General features: G+C 53.0%; 1 protein-coding gene across 1 annotated transcript; it reads left to right on the forward strand.

Annotated features, from left to right (window-relative positions):
• The first annotated feature begins 4,414 nt into the window (after window positions 1-4,414).
• On the forward strand, window positions 4,415-15,018 carry FMOD (fibromodulin). Its single transcript, XM_070396765.1, has 3 exons — window positions 4,415-4,584; window positions 7,146-8,134; window positions 13,241-15,018. Exons 2-3 carry the CDS (start codon window positions 7,153-7,155, stop codon window positions 13,390-13,392), a joined length of 1,134 nt encoding a protein of 377 aa, XP_070252866.1. The 5' UTR covers window positions 4,415-4,584; window positions 7,146-7,152; the 3' UTR covers window positions 13,393-15,018.
• Window positions 15,019-18,121: the final 3,103 nt, after the last annotated feature.

Genomic DNA, 18,121 nt, shown 5'->3' on the forward strand with positions numbered 1-18,121 from the left:
TCAAATTCCACCAGGGCTCAGCCAGCGTGCCCAGGCCACGGGAGATTGGGTTGACTTCTCAGAAACACTACGGGCTCTTTGTCTGAGACTTCAGGCTGCCTGAGAGTGAGCCAACTAAGGACAAGGCTTCCTAACTCAGGGGCCCCTCGAGCTCCCCACCTCCCAATGGCTCCTCCCCTTCTTGCATCCCGGTCACGTCAGGGACTCCCTTCCTGTTGAGACAAGATGAAGATGATGTGTCTGGCAGCTGTCAACTCGATGCAATTGACTACACCTTCACTGAATACCCACAATGCCCAAGGCGTGGGTGCCAAGCTAGGGAAGCTGTTCCTTCAGCAATGCAGATAAACCAGAGGCCAAAGTCAAAGAAAACTAGGCAAGAATACAGAAAAAGAGAGAAAGACTAAAAGGACACATTCACCTCTGTCTTCTTCAACGTGGTTTTCATGGAACCTGGTTCTTAGGAAGAAGAGACCGGAAGTCAGGCCTGTGCAGCAGGTCCCATGACACCCACAATCCCAGGCTCCGGATGGAGATTCAGAATCCTGTGCCCCACAGCAGATCTCTGTGCGTGAGCTTTCTTGGAGAGCTTTTATCCAACTAACTCTCACAGCTGACTCCTTGGGACAAGTATGGGTAGTAACGCAGGTCTCAGAGCAAGGGCCAAGTCCCTCTGGTGCGGCCCTCATCCGCCATTGCTGAGGGGGGAGCCTCAGCAGCCAGGGAAACGTGGATGAGGAGGAGTTAGCGCTGCCTGTGAGAAGGTGGGAGGCCTTCAGTGCATTTCCCTGAAGGGATCACTCACAATGACTCCAGGTGACCCTCAGGCAGGCGGTACAGTTGAAAGAGCCCTGACTTTGGTTCCCAGTTTACTTCATTCATTTGCTAGTTCATTTGCTCCTTTGTTCATCTATTCATTTATTCATTCATCCATCCATCCATCCATTCATACTGTGTGTGGGCTTGTGTTTAAAAACTGAGCTCACCTCTTTAAACCTCAGTCTATCTGACGTGTTAAATGGAGATCATTGCAGCTGTGCTTCAGGTTTATGAAGATGAATGAAATGATGCCTGTGGAGGACCTAGCCCAGAGCTTTAAAAAAATGCAGATTCCCTTCTTCCAGTTCTCCATAAAGAAGTCTCCCACTTCCAATCCTGGCCCGCAGTCCAGCTACCCCCTCGAACCCCAGAGTGCATTTGCTCCTGGAAGATGCTGTTTTATTGAAGTTGGTCGATGGGCAGCTGGAGGAAGATGGTCCAAGGGGTTAGGAGAGGGGGCAGGTCTGAATGTAGCCGAACAGAAATGCCTCAGAGGCAAAGTTTGAGAACTTCTTATGAGTCTGGCTGCCGGCAGGGAGGGGGTTGGGGCACATTCTCTTGCAAGGGTGTGCTCTTAGAGTAGCTGGGATCTAAGAAGTGGGAGGGAGAGGGAGAGAATGAATCTCTGTGTCTTCATTGAAGATGAAAACAATTTCTATTCTTGCAAATTCCCTTGGAAATACAGCCTCATGGGGATTGGAAAAGGACTTTGTTTCTCCACAGGCTTAGTAAGCAGCCTGGCTGGCAGCATTCGGTGGTTTTCTCCAGGAGGAAAGTTGTGGAAGAAGCAACGGTGCCCCCTCCCCCCACCAACGCTGCAGCAACAGACATAGGGAGTGGGGTCTGCGGGCTCCTGTCCCTGTGACCCCACAGCAAGGGTGTGAGGGTGCGTCCTGAGATGCTCAGGGGTGGCTCCCCCCATGCCCCTCCCTGACAGAGGAACTTGCCAGCCTATGTGAATGGCTTACACTGTGCTCTTCAAGTTGGGACCAGGGAAGTGTGGTGTATCTGGGGCACCATTGGCACCCAAGGAGCTGGGGGGCGGGGGGCAGGGGGGGCAGGGGGGTCTGGGGATTTCTATTGAAGTAAATATGAATTTCTTATTTATATGGGACAAAATGCAAAATTCACATAATATGTTTACATCAAACGTGAGATGTAAGCTTGAGTGGGCTGCTTTGGATTCTGCTTGTTGGTCCCTGAAGGGTACATTTTCATTCTTCTCTTCTTTTCTGGGTAGTTTATAAAGAAAAGTTTGGAAGGTTCCCTCTTTTGGAGTTAGATGTTTAAGTGATGACCTCTGTTTTGAAGGTCATTGTATCCATTTCCCTGCTTTCAGATAACACTCTCAAACCTGGCTACACACTAAAATCATCAATCAATCAATCAATCAATCAATCAATAAAAGAGGCCTGGCAGCGAGGTGGCCATCACCCCCTCCTCTTCACCAGTCCTCTCACATTTGGTTGTGGGGAAGTCATGGGCTTTGGAGTTTCTAGCTTCAAATTCTTGTGTAAGCCCTTTCTTGCCAATCATCTTACACATCTGAGCCCTGTTTCCAATGCAAAGTACCTGCTGTGAGCATTTAAAGAGATAACATACATAAACCTCCTAGTTTATAGTAAGTGGCCAGCAAAGGCCCATTCATTATGTTTAATCTCCTCAAAACCTCTTTGCTGAGAAGATTGAGGCCCTGACCAGGACTTTCCTAACAGCCCACACAGCTCCAACCTTCTAGAGCAACCAAAGTGCCATCTGCCTGACGCCTCTAAATTCTCTAAATTCAAGACCTGAGGCTTTCTCAACCTCTTTTTAATAAGGACTGTTTCCAATTTGACCCTCTGCACTGTTAATAAAAAAATGTGAAATGGTGCATCTCCTGTGGAAAACAGCATCGTGGTTTAGAAACTTAAAAATAGAATTGCCGTCTGGTCCAGCAATTCCACTCCTGAGCATACATCCAAAATAATGAACAGCAGAGCCTCTGAGAGATATTTATACGCCCATGTTCATCGCAGCATTCGTCACTATAGCAAAGTTGTGGAAGCAATCCAAAAGTCCATCAAGAGAGAGATGAATTTTTTAAATGCGGTGTATTTATACAACAGGAGAGTGTAGGAAGGAGATTCTGATGCATGCCACAACATGGATGAAACTTGAGAGCATTATACGAAGTGAAATAAAACAGGCACAAAAGTATAAATACTATATGATTGAACCTATAGGAGGTATATAGAGCAGTCAAATGCATAGAAACAGGAAGCAGAATGGTGATCTGCAGAGACTGGGAGTGAGAGGGTGGGTGAGTAATGGGGAATTTTTGTTTAGTGAATATAGAGTTTCAGTTTTAAAAAATGAAAAAATTCTGGAGACCAGTGACATGCAATGCAAATACATTTCACTCAAAATGGTTAAGAGGATAAGTTTTATGTTGTATGTAATTTACCACAACTAAAAATTGTTTTAAGGGGGTGTTTCTTGGAAGTGGGGCCATTCAGTTGAAGAGAGCAATTAGGACACGTGATCTAAATTCCGAGGTTCCCAAATGTCTTCTCCCAAGCCCCAAACTCCAAATTCAGACTCACAGACCTGTCTGTGCACATGCCCACTGGAAGGCCTAACAGGTAACTTGGCACCTCCAAAGCACACTTTGGGCTTCCCCCCAAGTCTGTTCCTCCCCATCTTCCCAATGTCAGGAATAGAGCTCCCACCCACCCAGTGGCTCACACTGCAAACCTAGGACTCATTCTTGACCTCCCTAACTCCTCATATCAGGTGCATCTTCGGGACTTGTCAGTTCCTTATCTAAAAGTACATCAGCCTTCCAATGCTCTAGGCCCACCTGCCGTCACCTCTCAATGAGGCTGCTGCTTCCACCCTCGCCTCCCTGTCCCCACACAGTAGTCCCCCCCGTGTGCCCTTAGAAATGTGAGTCAGATCCTGTTGCATCTCCCCAGTAGATTAAAAGACAACATGTCTTTTTTAGAATAAAAACTAAATCCATTCCATGGCCTAAAGGTCCCTTCCTGGCCTAGCTAGCTCCTGTGCGCTTCGTAGACCTCACCTTCCGCTTGCTCAGGGTGTCTACATCTGTAAAATGGGTACAAGAGCAATCATCTCTCCCACATGGTGAGCATCACTGGGCGCTGGGCCAGGCACCTCACACACAGCCTCTCATATCATCCTGTTTCAACCCAACAAGCGAAGTGTTGGGAACCCTAAGAATAAGTGCAAGTGTATGGTGCTGGGAAGGATGAATACTAGCTGGGGGGGGGGGGGGGGGCGGGGGGGCGAGGGAGGGAGTGGAAGACACCATCAGCTGAAAGAGTTAATTAAGACGCCTTTACCCAAAGCCTGGCTCTCCCCGTCCCGGCATCTGCCCTGTGGGTTTAATGAGAAACCCAGAGCCTGTGCAAATAACTTGTAGGGCGCCACTAACTCATTCAGCAGAGAGAGAGCAGCGCTGCCAACGCTGGGGAAGACGGTGAGTGGAAAGAAGGTGGTTTTCCTAGCGGCAGGCAGACAGGACCGCGCGGTTGGGTCTGAGCTCCGCCCCTGCAGCCGAGCTGAAAAAGCCAGGATCCTGGCTCCTCAGCCCCTCTCTTCACAATATTTGATTAGGAATTCGGGGGCGGGACCCTGGCCTGGCACAGACCCGGGCGCTCTCAGTGCACACGCTCACTCCTTCGCTCTCACACACACTTCCCTCAGCCCCAGGAGTCCACAGGCAGAGGGACGTGGTCACTCTGAACGGTTCAACCCCAGGTAAGTGTGGCCGTTTTACTTGTTTTTGTGACTTGTCGTCCCACCAGAAAATGAGGGAAAGGGGCTGGGGAGTGGGAGAGGGCGGCAGGGAGGAGTCATTCCTCCCTCTCCCTCTCTGGGCCGTGCTCCCGGGATGCTGGAGACGGCCAAGGGGACGTTGAAAGAAGGGGTCCCAGCATGCTACCTTTGTCCTGCAGCTCCTTTCTGATTGTTGGGGGGACCTCCAGTTCTCAGGCACGAAAAAGCAAAGGGGAGCCAGCTCTGCCCTGCTACTACTCATAAATGCCACCATCCAGCCCCGTGTCCCTGCAGTCTCTCCTATAGAGGGGCTGTGGGGCCGAAACACTGCTGGGGGGGGGGGGGGGGGGGAGTTTTGTGTATTGAGTCTGAGTGTGTGTGTGTGTGTGTGTGTGTGTTGCTGGGGTGAAAGGGAGAGAAAGAAGTGTTGAGAGTTGACCATGTGTAGGGAGCTGTGAGTGGGGGTCCAGTCCAGAGAGGGGATGGCTTCTGTTTTGACCTCCTCCACTCTGCTAAGGGAGGGCAGGATGGTTCTGTGGAGTGGAGAAATGAGAGAGCAGCAGTAACTCCTGAGGAAGCTTCCCCAACTCACAGAGTGGCAGTCGGAGAAACTTCCCCTCAGGAAACGCTGAGCATTGGAGGGTCTCTAGCATTAGGGGGTGATTTAAGAGCAGACAACAAGAGATGGGGGTAGGACAAGCAGAGGCATAAGGTCCCCACCAAACCCTGTCAGCAGTCAGGGCTCCTAAGGAGAGGCCAAAGTGGGCAGGATGCATGCCCCTGGAAAGCTGAGTCTTGAAGAGGAAGGTGGCTCTGGTCTGCCAAAGTACCCAGTCTGGAAGGAGAAATGGAGACAGAGGCTCACTGTGCCAGCCTCCAGACAGCCACCTTGGTCCTGCTGCAGCCCAGAGCTGTGCATGGAAAAATGTGCTGTTGGCAGTGGCCGCTCCATCAGTCTTCTCTCCTGGCCAGAGCCAGGGCCCAGCCAGCGTGCCCAGGCCATGGGCGATTGGGTTGGCTTCTCAGAAACACTGTGGGCTCTTTGTCCGAGGCTTCAGGCTGCCTGAGAGTGAGCCAGGGTGCCTCTCCTCCGCAGCACAGAGGCTGATGGGATGAAGCTGGCCTAAGAGAACTGTTTTCAGGGAACCAAGAGGCCTGGGAGGGGTGGTGGACACAGAGTGACTCTCTTGTCACAGTCAGGGTGCTGCCCATCAGTTCATTGGATTTCATGCTGGCTTCTAGACTTCTCTATTTCTCCTGTCCACAGCTGCCAACCCCAGCAAGGCCCAAAAGTCAGGTGAGAGATATCTGTGACTTTTCCAGGACCAAAAAGGGTCTAAGGTTTCCCCATCCAAGGGTGACACTCACACCTCCGTATGGTGCCCATGGCTCACAGGTGCCCATTGCTCACAGGAGCTATGCAGCACTCTGGCTATAGGTAGTCAGAGTAGGGTGCTCAGGCCTGATATGTCACCCCCTGACCGCTCATCTTCCATATCTTCAGCTTCCCTCTCAGATGGCACCAAGCCTGCATTTATCCCTAGGCCTGCCTGTTCTCAGCTCACTAGCATAGAAGTTCAAAGGCAACAGCTGATGCCAGTGTGAGGGCCTCGATAGGAAGCCTGGTAATCCAGATGTCTCCACAGGGGATGGCGGGGGGGGAGGGGGGGGATGCCAGAATCCCATTCTAAAGCCATGTTCCCTTGGGCACACGTGTAAGTCTTCAAATCCTATTCCCTTTTGTGCTGTTCCTCAATTCATGTCTCTTGGCCCCACATGGCTCTTGCGTCATGTCCATGGTGGAGCATGAAGAGTGCTGATACTTTCCTAGACATCACAGAGGACAGCAGGTGGACTGACTCAGGCTCCCTGCCCTCAGCCACTCTGGAAGACAAGGGCCATTCCCGGGCGCCAGTGCCTGCCAAGTTGCATGTGTAGCCACACACTGCTAACCCAAGAGTATCCTCACCCAGCAGACTGTTCTAGACGCTGGCACTCTGGAGGGCGGCCCACGCCTCCCCAAAGACTCAGAATCAGAAACCCTCAGCCTGCCCAAGAGACCAAAAGATCTTTCAGAAGTAATTCAGACCTTCCCCTTTGAGGGCTCCAGCCACTTCTGGAGGTTTCCCAGAAACATGGGGTTTTTTCCTTGGACTTTTGAAAATTATTACTTCCCCGGGGAGTCCAAATTGGATGTGGATTCAGGCCTGAAGAGCACCCCACCCCACAGGGATTGCTATGGGCTCTCCAGCTGCCACAACAGAACCTTCGGGTTGCAATGGATCTGCCCCTCCAAAAAAATGCAGCACCCCCATTCAAGTTTCTTCTCATCTCAAAGACTCCCCTTCTGGGCCTCTACGCACCCAGCTCCCCTCAGACAGCCAAGGTCCAGCTGGGAGGAGGCATGCAGGAAGGGAGAGTCAGGCTCCTATTTGCAGGTGTTTGGCACCAAATCAGATCCGCTCAGAGCCTGAGGCTCACCCACTCCCCTCCCTGGAGTCTCACTCATGTCGGCTTGCTCTGTTCTCTCTCCCTTCTTGCAGAGACAACATGCAGTGGGCCTCTGTCCTGCTGCTGGCAGGGCTCTGCTCCCTCTCCTGGGCCCAGTATGATGACGACCCTCACTGGTGGTTCCACTACCTCCGCAGCCAGCAGTCCACCTACTACGATCCCTATGAACCTTACCCTTATGAGCCCTATGAGCCTTACCCCTACGGGGTGGAGGAGGGTCCAGCCTATGCCTATGGTTCTCCACCCCCACCACCAGAACCTCGAGACTGCCCCCAGGAGTGTGACTGCCCACCTAACTTCCCCACGGCCATGTACTGTGACAACCGCAACCTGAAGTACCTGCCCTTCGTCCCCTCCCGCATGAAGTATGTCTACTTCCAGAACAACCAGATCTCCTCCATCCAGGAAGGTGTCTTTGACAACGCCACCGGGCTGCTCTGGATCGCTCTCCACGGCAACCAGATCACCAGTGATCGGGTGGGCAGGAAGGTCTTCTCTAAGCTGAGGCACCTGGAGAGGCTGTACCTGGACCACAACAACCTGACCCGGATGCCCGGCCCACTGCCTCGATCCCTGAGGGAACTCCATCTCGACCACAACCAGATCGCGCGGGTCCCCAACAATGCGCTGGAGGGGCTGGAGAACCTCACAGCCTTGTACCTTCAGCACAACGAGATCCAGGAAGTGGGCAGTGCGCTGAGGGGCCTCCGGTCATTGATCTTGCTGGACTTGAGCTACAACCACCTTCGGAGGGTGCCGGATGGACTGCCCTCCGCCCTTGAGCAGCTGTATCTAGAGCATAACAACGTCTACTCTGTCCCCGACAGCTACTTCCGGGGGTCACCCAAACTGTTGTACGTGCGGTTGTCCCACAACAGTCTCACCAACAACGGCCTGGCCTCGAACACCTTCAATTCCAGCAGCATCCTTGAGCTCGACCTCTCCTACAACCAACTGCAGAAGATCCCCCCGGTCAACACCAACCTGGAGAACCTCTACCTCCAGGGCAATAGGATCAATGGTGAGACCTTGGCTAAGGGGCATGGGGAGGGGCAGTCTATTTCACTGGAAAGACCCTATTCTGCGTGCTGGTGGCAACACAAAAGACAGAGCAGTAGAGTAACTAGAGAGCACAACCAAAGCACCCTGAGACCCAGCCCTGCACTAACAGCAGGGTGAATAAAAGTTAGTGGACAGTGGTTGGTAAGAAGACTTCCCAGAAGGAAGTTTCGATGTAGGTCCTGAGAGATAAGTGGGCATGGGCTAGAGGAACTCAGGACAAAGCCATTCTGGGAAGACAAATTGCCAGGAACAAAGGAACCAGTCATTGCACAGGTCACCTGTAGGGGACAGCCAGGAAATTCGTGTGTCTGAGAGGAAAGGGGTCATGAGATTGAGGAGCCGTGAGAGATGAGTCTGGAAAGGGTTGGGAGGGGCCATTCATAGAGAGAAGGGATTGAAGTTGAATTTGTAGGATCCATCCTGGGGCGGGGGGCTAAGAAACCATGGCATCTGCACCTACCCACTGGCCCAGAAGAGGATGCGCTCTCTGTTTCCACACCATCTACTCCTGCCTCTACAGCCTGGTCTTGTGTTTGGGTGTTTATTTGCTTTTCAAACATTAATAGTTGGTGGACAAGATTGTGCAGCCGCTCCGAGCTGAATGCAGTACTTGTTCTGGTCAGTTCTCCCTGGAGTTCAAGGAGTCCCTAGAGGCAGGGCAGAGGTCCCCCTAGAATAACATGAGCCTGGCCACGACAAAGCCTTGGGGTGGTGGGCAAGGACGCCGGGCTTCTTGTTTCCCAAGCACCTCCCTGCAGTTGCCTAAAGGAACCCAAAGAGCTGCCTATTCATTTCAGATTGGATTACCTGGTTGCTTGCCAGCTCCTACTCAGAATCTGGCGTTCAGACTGTGCTTACATGGCTCCGGGCATCTGATGTTTTAATCCTACCCGGAGGGTCCAGAGCCAGCATTAACCTCCCTTCCTCTGTCAGCAAAGTCCCCTCTCCCTGGGGAAAGAAAGACTAACAAAGGGCTTTGAAGCAGAGCCTGCTGAGAGCAAAGAGCACCTACAGGGCTGAGTCATCACCCGAGTCTCTTGATCCTTTTTCTCCCTGTGCTCAGGAAACAGATCAGTCATTTGGTGAGACCTTAACGAGCTGGACAGCCCTCCGAGTGAGAGAGACACCAGTCCCAGAGGTTGGCAGTGGGGCTAGAAAGCTGACGAGGGCCCTAGCCGGTTTGGCTCAGTGGATAGTGTGTCGGGCTTCAGACCAAAGGGTCCTGGGTTTGATTCTGGTCAAGGGCAAGTACGTTGGTTGCTGGCTCCTCCCCGGCCCGGCCCTGGTTAGGGCGCATGCAGAAGGCAACCAATCGATGTGTTTCTCTTATGTCAATGTTTCTGTCTTTCCCTCTCTCTTCCACTCTCTCTAAAGGAGAAATATCCTCAGGTGAGGATTAACAATAACAACAAAAGAAAGCTGATGAGGTGTCTGGTCCACTGGTTTGAAGTGCCAGGCACCAAACGTTTTGTCTTTAATGTCTCATTCCAAGGGGGCAGTTCTCTAAGACGTCTCTAAGATGTTGCATGCCACAGGGGGTTTGACATTTACTCATAGCTGTCCATCATTCCACTAACACTCCATCATCCCTCCCAGAAGTCACCACTCCTTACCTGCCACCCATTCTGAGTCCAGGAGGACTGTCACATCAGAAACGACATGTTCTATGCTGTGCTCCATCAGAGTTTGACCTTGAAACCGTGACAGCAAAGAGCATCTGTCAGGGGAGAGAACCCATTTGTCACTGCCTAACTATGCGATCAGAGAGACTTGGGGTGGAAATGGCTTCATCCCTGTGTCTCTTACCATCCTGCCCTCAGGTAGAACCATGTCTGCTGCTCAAATAGTAGGTGGTCCATCCCTTTCTAAAACTCTGATGAAGATAAAATTACTTTAGTAAAGTGTCCTAAGGTCTTGCAAGAAAGTTCTCCCTTAACTCAAAAAACCTAAAAGGGTTCTGCCCTGGCTGGCATTGCTCAGTGGTTGGAGCGTTGGCCTGAGCATCAGAGGGTCTTGGGCTTGATTCCTGGTCAAGGGCACATACCTGGGTTGCAGGTTCGATCCCTGCCTCTGGTCAGGGCCCGTGTAGGATCGTTGTGTCTTTCTCACAACAATGTTTCTCTCTCTTTTTCCCCCACCTCTTTCCCCTCCCCTCCACTCTCTCTAAAAACCAATGGGAACATATCCTCACTCCTTGGGTGAGGAGAAAAAAACAACGACACAAAAACATAAAATTTTTCAGTGTCTACCCCAAATCCCTCCTTGTACAATTTAACCCAAATCCTCTTTGACTCGTTATTAGTCTCTCTCCTAGTCTGCTCTTTAGACAAAATAACAGCAATTCCTTATTTTTCTTAATTAGTGAATTAACACATGGACAGTGCTTGGTCCAGGGCCTGGCACATTATTGGGAAAGCAATGCACAATCACTGTTATTAGCTTTTCTTCTTTTTGCCACTTTGAAGTTCACAGGCATAGTTTTGTTTTGTTTTACCTTTTGCGTTGCGAAGATGGGGAAACTGAGGCAGGGAAGGACAAGCAGCCTCTCCATGTCACCCAGGCTGTGTAGCATTGCACCCTGAGCCCCTCCTTTCGTGGTCCCCCCGGAGCCAGGCGTCTCTGGCTGAGAATGTGAGGAGCACCCCCTGAGGCTGATCACCAGCGGGGAAGACAGAGCCCCAGCTTAGCCCCTCTCCTCGGGCGCATGACAGAAAGGCCCCCCTGCGGGGCGGCAGGGACCCGGGTGGGGGTGCAGGCGGGATTGAAGGAACCCTCTGAGGGAGGATCCAAAAGAAGGGCAGGAACTAACGGGTGTGCAGGGAACAGGCCGTCCTCCCCCTCCTCTTCCTTCTTCCACTAGCATGGCCCTCAGTTTTTCCAGCCTGGCAACAGCAGGGAACACAGCTCGGACTGTACTCAGCAGCTTTGGGATCCGGTGGGGCAGGGCGGGTACAGCAGCAGGAATTTGGAAAGACTTATGTCAGCTTTTAATCTGGGCTGGAAAGTGTCCTCAGGGTCTCCAAGCAGAAGAGCCCTGTGCTATGAATGAGCTTGGAGAAGGAACTCAGGGGCTCAGGGCAGCCAAGATGGGGGCGGAATCTACACATTGTGCCCACAGCCCCCAGAGTCCCCGGATTTATATGTGCAGAGCAGGGAGCCAGGATTTGAACAGGGGGTAGAGATTCTATCCTGGGACCTCCAGCGAGCGCAGTCCCAAATAGGGTAGGAAATGCTACTCACGCTGGCCCACTCTACTTCTCCCCAGCTCACCCCACTCACTGCTTCCCTGCAGATACCTAGACCCAGCCCCTGGCCTTTGCTCTGCCCCCAGCCCGCCCACTCCGAGGCCACTCGACCCATTCCCCAGGACCAAAAGGGAAGCATCCCAAAGATTTCAGACTCTCCCTCCCTCCCTAGTACACTCTGGAAAAGGGCTCTCCTCCCATTCCTTCTTCTCCCCTCCCCTCCCCTCCCCTCCCCTCCTTCTGCTTTGGGGCTGGATTTTCTGTCTTTCGTTTACATTGGCTGCAGCCTCACCTCATCTCCTCTTGGTCAGCTCTTAACAGAGACGGAAACCCATTGGTTGTATTAATTTAAAAACACGTTCTTCCCCAGCCTGTGAGCTCTCTATACTGTCTTCCTCGCAACCTTCATTTCATCCCCACAATGCCCTCCACCATCGCCCCTGGGAAGAATCAGAAAGCCTTCCTCCCACTCCTGCTGCCCAGCTTCAGGCCGGCAGAGCTCATGGCGAGCCGAGAGCGCCTCTGGTGGACACAAAAGCGAGCCCCACCCTGGCTCAGCCCGGCGTTTCGCCCTGGAGATGTACTGAGTGGGCCCTAACCTTGAACCAGACCCAGACCGACACTCACATGAGCGTCTTCCTCAAGCCCTTACCACGTGAAGGAGCCCCAGGGGCCTCAGAGCTTTTCGGTGGTGACTTCTGGTGTCCCTGCTGGGTTTTTAACTGAGTTCTTGTTTTTCTCCTTTCCAGTTCCTGACCAGTAGACCCTAGACCAGCGGTTCTCAACCCGTGGGTTGCGACCCCTTTGGGGGTCGAACGACCCTTTCACAGGGGTCGCCTAAGACCATCGGAAAACACATATATAATTACATATTGTTTTTGTAATTAATCACTATGCTTTAATTATGTTCAATTTGTAACAATGAAATTGAGGGTCACCACAATATGAGGAACTGTATTAAAGGGTTGTGGCATTAGGAAGGTTGAGAACCACTGCCCTAGACAGAGGCGGCTGATGTGTCTAAGAGGACAATCAGAGGGAGAAGGGGGTGAAAAGCTGCAGAAGAGTTTGTTAAAACCAAACAGAACTATTGCACCTCTTAGGATTACGTGGTTTGAGGGGAGAGCTTCGAAAGGGGAACATTCTTTTGGGATTTAAAAGGAAGAGATCAACCATAGTCAGATGAAATGCAGGAGGCGGGGGAATTGTGTACTTGGCTCCTGGGGTTCTTGGCAGCCTGGTTCGTCTGTCGTGTCCTTGAGCCTCAGCGCCTTGCTCAGCCCTGGCAGTGCCGGGGATGGAGGGGCACAGCCCCTCGGAGCCTGGCCCGCAGAAGCGGTCTCTCCGCCCCGGAGCTTTCACGGTAATTTCCTGCCTCTTTCTCTGTCTGCAAAGTGGCAGGAGATATTCCAGCTTTGAGTCCCTCCATTTGCCTTGTCTTTCATCTGAGCAAAGCCCTCTCAAAAGCTCTCCATACCTCTCGCTGCTAGGCTTGGTCTTTGATTTCCTCTGCTTCCCCCTGCTGCACGCGGATGGGAAGGGAGCAGGTCCTGGTGGGAAGAACACTCAAGGGCATTCCCGGGTCTGCAAAATGCTGTCCAGTCTGGGGGTGGGTAGGAGGCTGGAGCGGCAGACACAGCCGAAGTCCCACTTTTGCGCCCCCTAGTGGTCGGAGTCGGTATGACTCCAACCCTAGAGCCCTGCTGGGCCACCCAGCCCAGCTCCAGCCCTGGCGCCAAGCAGCTTCCCAGGCCTCGCTGCGGATCCGGGACCCTGATCCGGGCTCCTCCCACCCACCTCCGCCCCTCTTGTCCCCGCAGAGTTCTCCATCAGCAGCTTCTGCACCGTGGTGGACGTCATAAACTTCTCAAAGCTGCAGGTGCTGCGCCTGGACGGGAACGAGATCCAGCGGAACGCCATGCCCGAGGACGCGCCCCTCTGCCTGCGCCAGGCCAGCCTCATCGAGATCTGAGCGGCCGGCCCCGCGTGGGGCCCAAGCCCCCCCGCCCCACTGCATTTGGCTTGATGGTTTGGTTTGGCTTTTGCTGGAAGGTCTAGGACAGACCACGTGACAGCACTCCACGGGCTCCCCTCATATCTTCTTCCCCGTAGGCAGGGTCAGGTGGGCCAGGGCACAGGCAGCTTTCCGCTGAGGTGCAGGCCCAAGCTCCCTTTCCCAGGACAGAGGTGGCGGCAGAGGGAGCAATACCCGCAGTCCCAGCGTCAGGAATCTCACTACCCTTAGCTTCTTCCCGAGGGTCTGGAGTCATGAGCTCTGCAGTTGCCTGGGCACAGCACATGAGCTATTTTCCCAACAATCCCCGACTCTGAGCAGCGCCTGCCCGCTCCCACGTGCGCGTGCGGGGCTGGTCATGCCACTCCCCTGGGCTGGCACTGGCTGCTCCTCAGAATATACCTCTGTCCAGCTGCCTCCCAGCTCCACCTCATCCCCTCAACTGGCCCCACAGACAGCTCTCTGGCCTCAACCCCGGACAGGAGGCCCCAGGCCCTTGGCATCTGCCTGCCAGAGGATCCACCCTTGTGCCTGCAATTGGAAGGACACAAGAGTCACCTCTCTGCCTCCCTAACCTCCCTCCTTGAAAGCCACCAGACTCAAGGTCACCATTATGATGACAATATTCAGGGCCCGATATGGGAGGAGACAGCCAACCTTAGGCTTAGAAGTGTATGGGGCTCTTAAAACTGTACAGGGCAGGTAGATCGGACTTCAAAAGAGGAAGGTCAGGCGGAGCAGGCTGGATGAGGAGGCTGCCCAGTGGTCCCCTTCTTGCCCCACACTCTGCATGGCCAGCAGCTCCCTGCTTGGGTCTTATCCTCAGAGGAGAGACCAGCATGAGAAAGGGAGGTTGGCCTCTCCTCTGACCCATGCACGAAGGCCCACATCCTGGTGGGAGAGGCAGACTCCAGCCAGCCCCGGGCTTGCCTGCTGGCCCAAGGAGGAGGCTGTGGCTCACCTGTGTTCAATGATTTGTGCTGAGGCCACGGTTCTGCAGGACCAGCGCTGGCTGGGGATGCTCACTGGGTCACTGAAGCCCAGGCCAGGCAGCCAGTTCCTTCCGGTGCTGAGCATAAAACCCTCTGCTTTTGCAGCTCTGAGCTACACTCTCGTTACTGAAGGTTCCTGTTGCTTTAGAGCTTGGCTGGAGAGCATTGCGGTCTCCCCATTTCGGAACGGTAATGTCGCCTGGAGCCTAGCCCTCCTCTTTGGGGCCCCATGGGGATGGAGCCACCTGGGAAGCCCGGGGCAGGGACCCCTGGAAGAGAGAGAGCCCTAGCCTGGCCCCTGCCAGATGCCATTGTGTCCCTGATACTGTGCGTGCTTGGGAGCAGCTTGCCCAAGAAGCGAAGGAGGGATCCTTGGACTCTGTTCTTGGTCCCAGACCCTGAGATCCACAAAAGCCAAACAAACCAGCTCATTTCAACAAAGGAGCTCTGATGTGAGGGGCAAGGCTGCCCCCGCCCAGGCTCTTCAGAAAGCATCTGCATGTGAGCACCATCATGCCGCTATAAAGGATTCTTATTACAGGAAAAGCATGAGTGGTGGCTGACTGACCAATAAAGGTATTTTACTATTGCATCTGCAAGAATGGAGTCATTAAAGGCAGACACTTTAATCGGACCTAGTGGGGTCACATAAGCCTCAGACAGGAAGAGCCCACCTTCTCATCTATTCTGCTTGGGCAGATGTAGTTAAAGGCCTAAAAAACAAAACAAAACACCTGTATGAAATTTCTAGTAAGCATATTTTGTGCGCTGGAAGTTCTTCTTGAAGTCTAACTTCAATCTCTCTAGCTACACATTTCCTTCCATTGGGTCCACCAAAGAGAAAGAACTGACTTTTTTCAAGCATTCTGATGTTTTCCTCCTTCCTTCAGCCTCCCTTGTCAAGCCAGTAATTCTGGGTCCCAGGGGTCCTGAGTGTAGTTGTCTTAACCTCTCCTGCCCTCTAGCGGCAACTGTGCAGAACTGGGGGCAGTCAAGCACGGCAAAGCCCAACGGGGCCTGGAGGAGGAAAATAAGCATCAGCTCGCTCATTCATCCTCTCCACCCCCCACATTTCCTGAAAGCCTTTAAGTGCCAGATGTCGTGCTAGGTGCTTAGCAAATGTTATAAAGTCAAGAGGGCAGACTAGGATTGGGACTTTCTGGACAACCCACTGTTTCCCAATAGAGAAATAACGGATATTTATTGAGCATCCTATATAATGAAACCCCAATAGGCAAATCGACCGAACGACAGAGTGACTAATCACTATGAGGCACACTGACCACCAGGGGGCAGACGCTCAACGCAGCAGCTGCCTCCTGGTGGTCAGTGCACTCCCACAGGGGGAGCACCACTCAGCCAGAAGCCAGGCTCACGGTTGGAGAGCACAGCGGTGGTAGCAGGAGCCTCTCCCTCCTCTGCAGTGCTAAGGACCCCTCAGGGGATTTCCAGGTGCGGGGAGCAAGCCAAAGCCGGCAGGTGGACATCCCCCAAGGGGTCCCAGATTGTGAGAGGGCACGGGCTGGGCTGAGGGACCCCCTCAGTGCATGAATGTCATGCACAGAGCCTCTAGTTAATATATAATGTGAAATTCTGTGCCAAGTATGTTACCAATGTTATCACTCCATCTGAAGCCATAGTAAACGACTTTGGTTATAAATCTCTGGAGCGAGAATTGGGCAGGGATGTGAGTGGATAAAGCCCAGAAGGAAATCGTGATGTCAGGCACAGGCCTCTCTGCAAGGGCAGCACATTCAGCACATCCTCGGGGAGGCGAAGGCCTGGACACGCAGGCAGGGATGTAGCCCAGCTGTGAGAAAGAGCCCCCTGCCTCTACTTTTTAAAAAATTCTCACTCCCGGATGTTTAGGGAGAGGGGAGGGAGGGAGGAAGAGAAAGAGGGAAACAATTGGTTGTCTCTCTCGTACACACCCCAACCGGGGATCAAACCTGCAACCCAGGTATGTGCCCTGACCAAGAAGCAAACCCGCAACCTTTTGGTGTAGGGCAGTGGTCGGCAAACCGTGGCTCACGAGCTACATGCGGCTCTTTGGCCCCTTGAATGTGGCTCTTCCACAAAATACCACAGGCAGGCACGCACGCATGTACAGTGCAATTGAAACTTCATGTCCCATGCACAGAAGTTGGTTTTCGGCCTGGGTGAGTCTATTTTGAAGAAGTGGCGTTAGAAGAAGTGGGGGTACGTTCGCTGAGGTCGACCCCTCAGATTGAGGACGTTTTTAGCAAAGGCCAGCTTAGGAATACCCTAATGAAGTTAATAACAATGTACCTACCTATATAGTTTAAGTTTAAAAAATTTGGCTCTCAAAAGAAATTTCAATCGTTGTACTGTTGATATTTGGCTCTGTTGACTAATGAGTTTGCCGACCACTGGTGTAGGGGATGGTGCTCCAATCAGCTGAGCCACCCAACAGGGCTCTGCTTCCATATTTTGCTTCTTAGCGGCTCCCATGAATATCACAACTGAGACAGAGCAGGGGGGAGAAAGGGAGCCAGGGCCAGGCCTGCTGCGAGGCTGCCCTCCTGGCTGCACCCAGTGCCTCTCCCGAGGGTAGGGAGGGGGACTGACCGTCCCTCGGGCTCGGTTGGCTCTTTTCCTTTAGGCGCCATCTGATCAGCACTTGCCATGTGCTGGGTGCTTTCCTAGGTACCTCGTTAGCTCTCCTAACCTCCGTGTGCCAGAGGTACTGTTACTTTCACTATTTCACAGACGGGGAAACTGAGGCACAAAGAGGCTGAGGTCACCCAGGAAGGAAGCCCCAAGGCCAGGATCTGACCCCGGGCCACCTGTCTCCCCGGACTGTCAGTCTTGCTACCCTGTTTCTACTGTGTGATCCTGGGGGGCCCCGTGTCACTGGTGAAAGTAGGACCCCTGGGAGCTTGTAGAGGCTTGGCAGTCATGCGGTGTCACGGTGGAGGGAAGCCATCTGCCTTGATTTGTCGTGGACCCAAATCCATTCTGCTGGCGTTCACAGGCCCTTTATGAGTTTTCCAATTGGCAGTCACTCTTCATGAATAAGTGCTTGCTGAGTGCCCTGGGCAGGCACTGGGGATACTGCAGAGAACAAACAAACAGCCCTGCCCTGGTGCAGTGATAATCGATGAACAAAAACCACCTGGAGGAGAACAGCTGTGAGCACAGATCTAGACAAGGATTATCCAGGAGCCTGGCCGGGCCTGGCCTGGAGGGTCAGGGGTGGAGATCAGACATGGAGGGAGAGTGTAGTTATCCAGAGGAGGTGATGGGGGAGGGGGCTGGGCAGTCCAGCAGAGGTAAGAGCATGGATTAACACCCTGGTGCAGGCCAAGGCTTCGAGGCACTGAAAGACAGAGCAAAATGGATGGAGCAGAGGGAACAGGGAAGAGAATTTTAAGCGATGAGGCCAGAGTTGTAGGCAGGGGTGGGTTAAACCACCTGTTGCCTTTAGTCTCTCATTTCAGACACAAGTACCAAGGAATTTCACCAACATCCCCAACCCACTGTCCAAGGGCCTGTGCTGTATGCAGCCTCACAGTTCTACATTCCAACCACTAGTGGGCAGCATCTCACTTCGCACCGTCAGAGGCTTTCAGGAAAGTTGAAAAGACTACAGTTTGTTCCCACATTCTCCCAAACCTGCTCCAATTACGCCCAGCCCCACTAGACTCTGACCAAAAATCAAGACCCCAGAAGGC

This window comes from Myotis yumanensis, unplaced genomic scaffold (genome assembly GCF_028538775.1).
Source record: "Myotis yumanensis isolate MYYU_CA2020_CCGP unplaced genomic scaffold, mMyoYum1.0.hap1 SCAF_17, whole genome shotgun sequence".
Taxonomy (NCBI): domain Eukaryota; kingdom Metazoa; phylum Chordata; class Mammalia; order Chiroptera; family Vespertilionidae; genus Myotis; species Myotis yumanensis.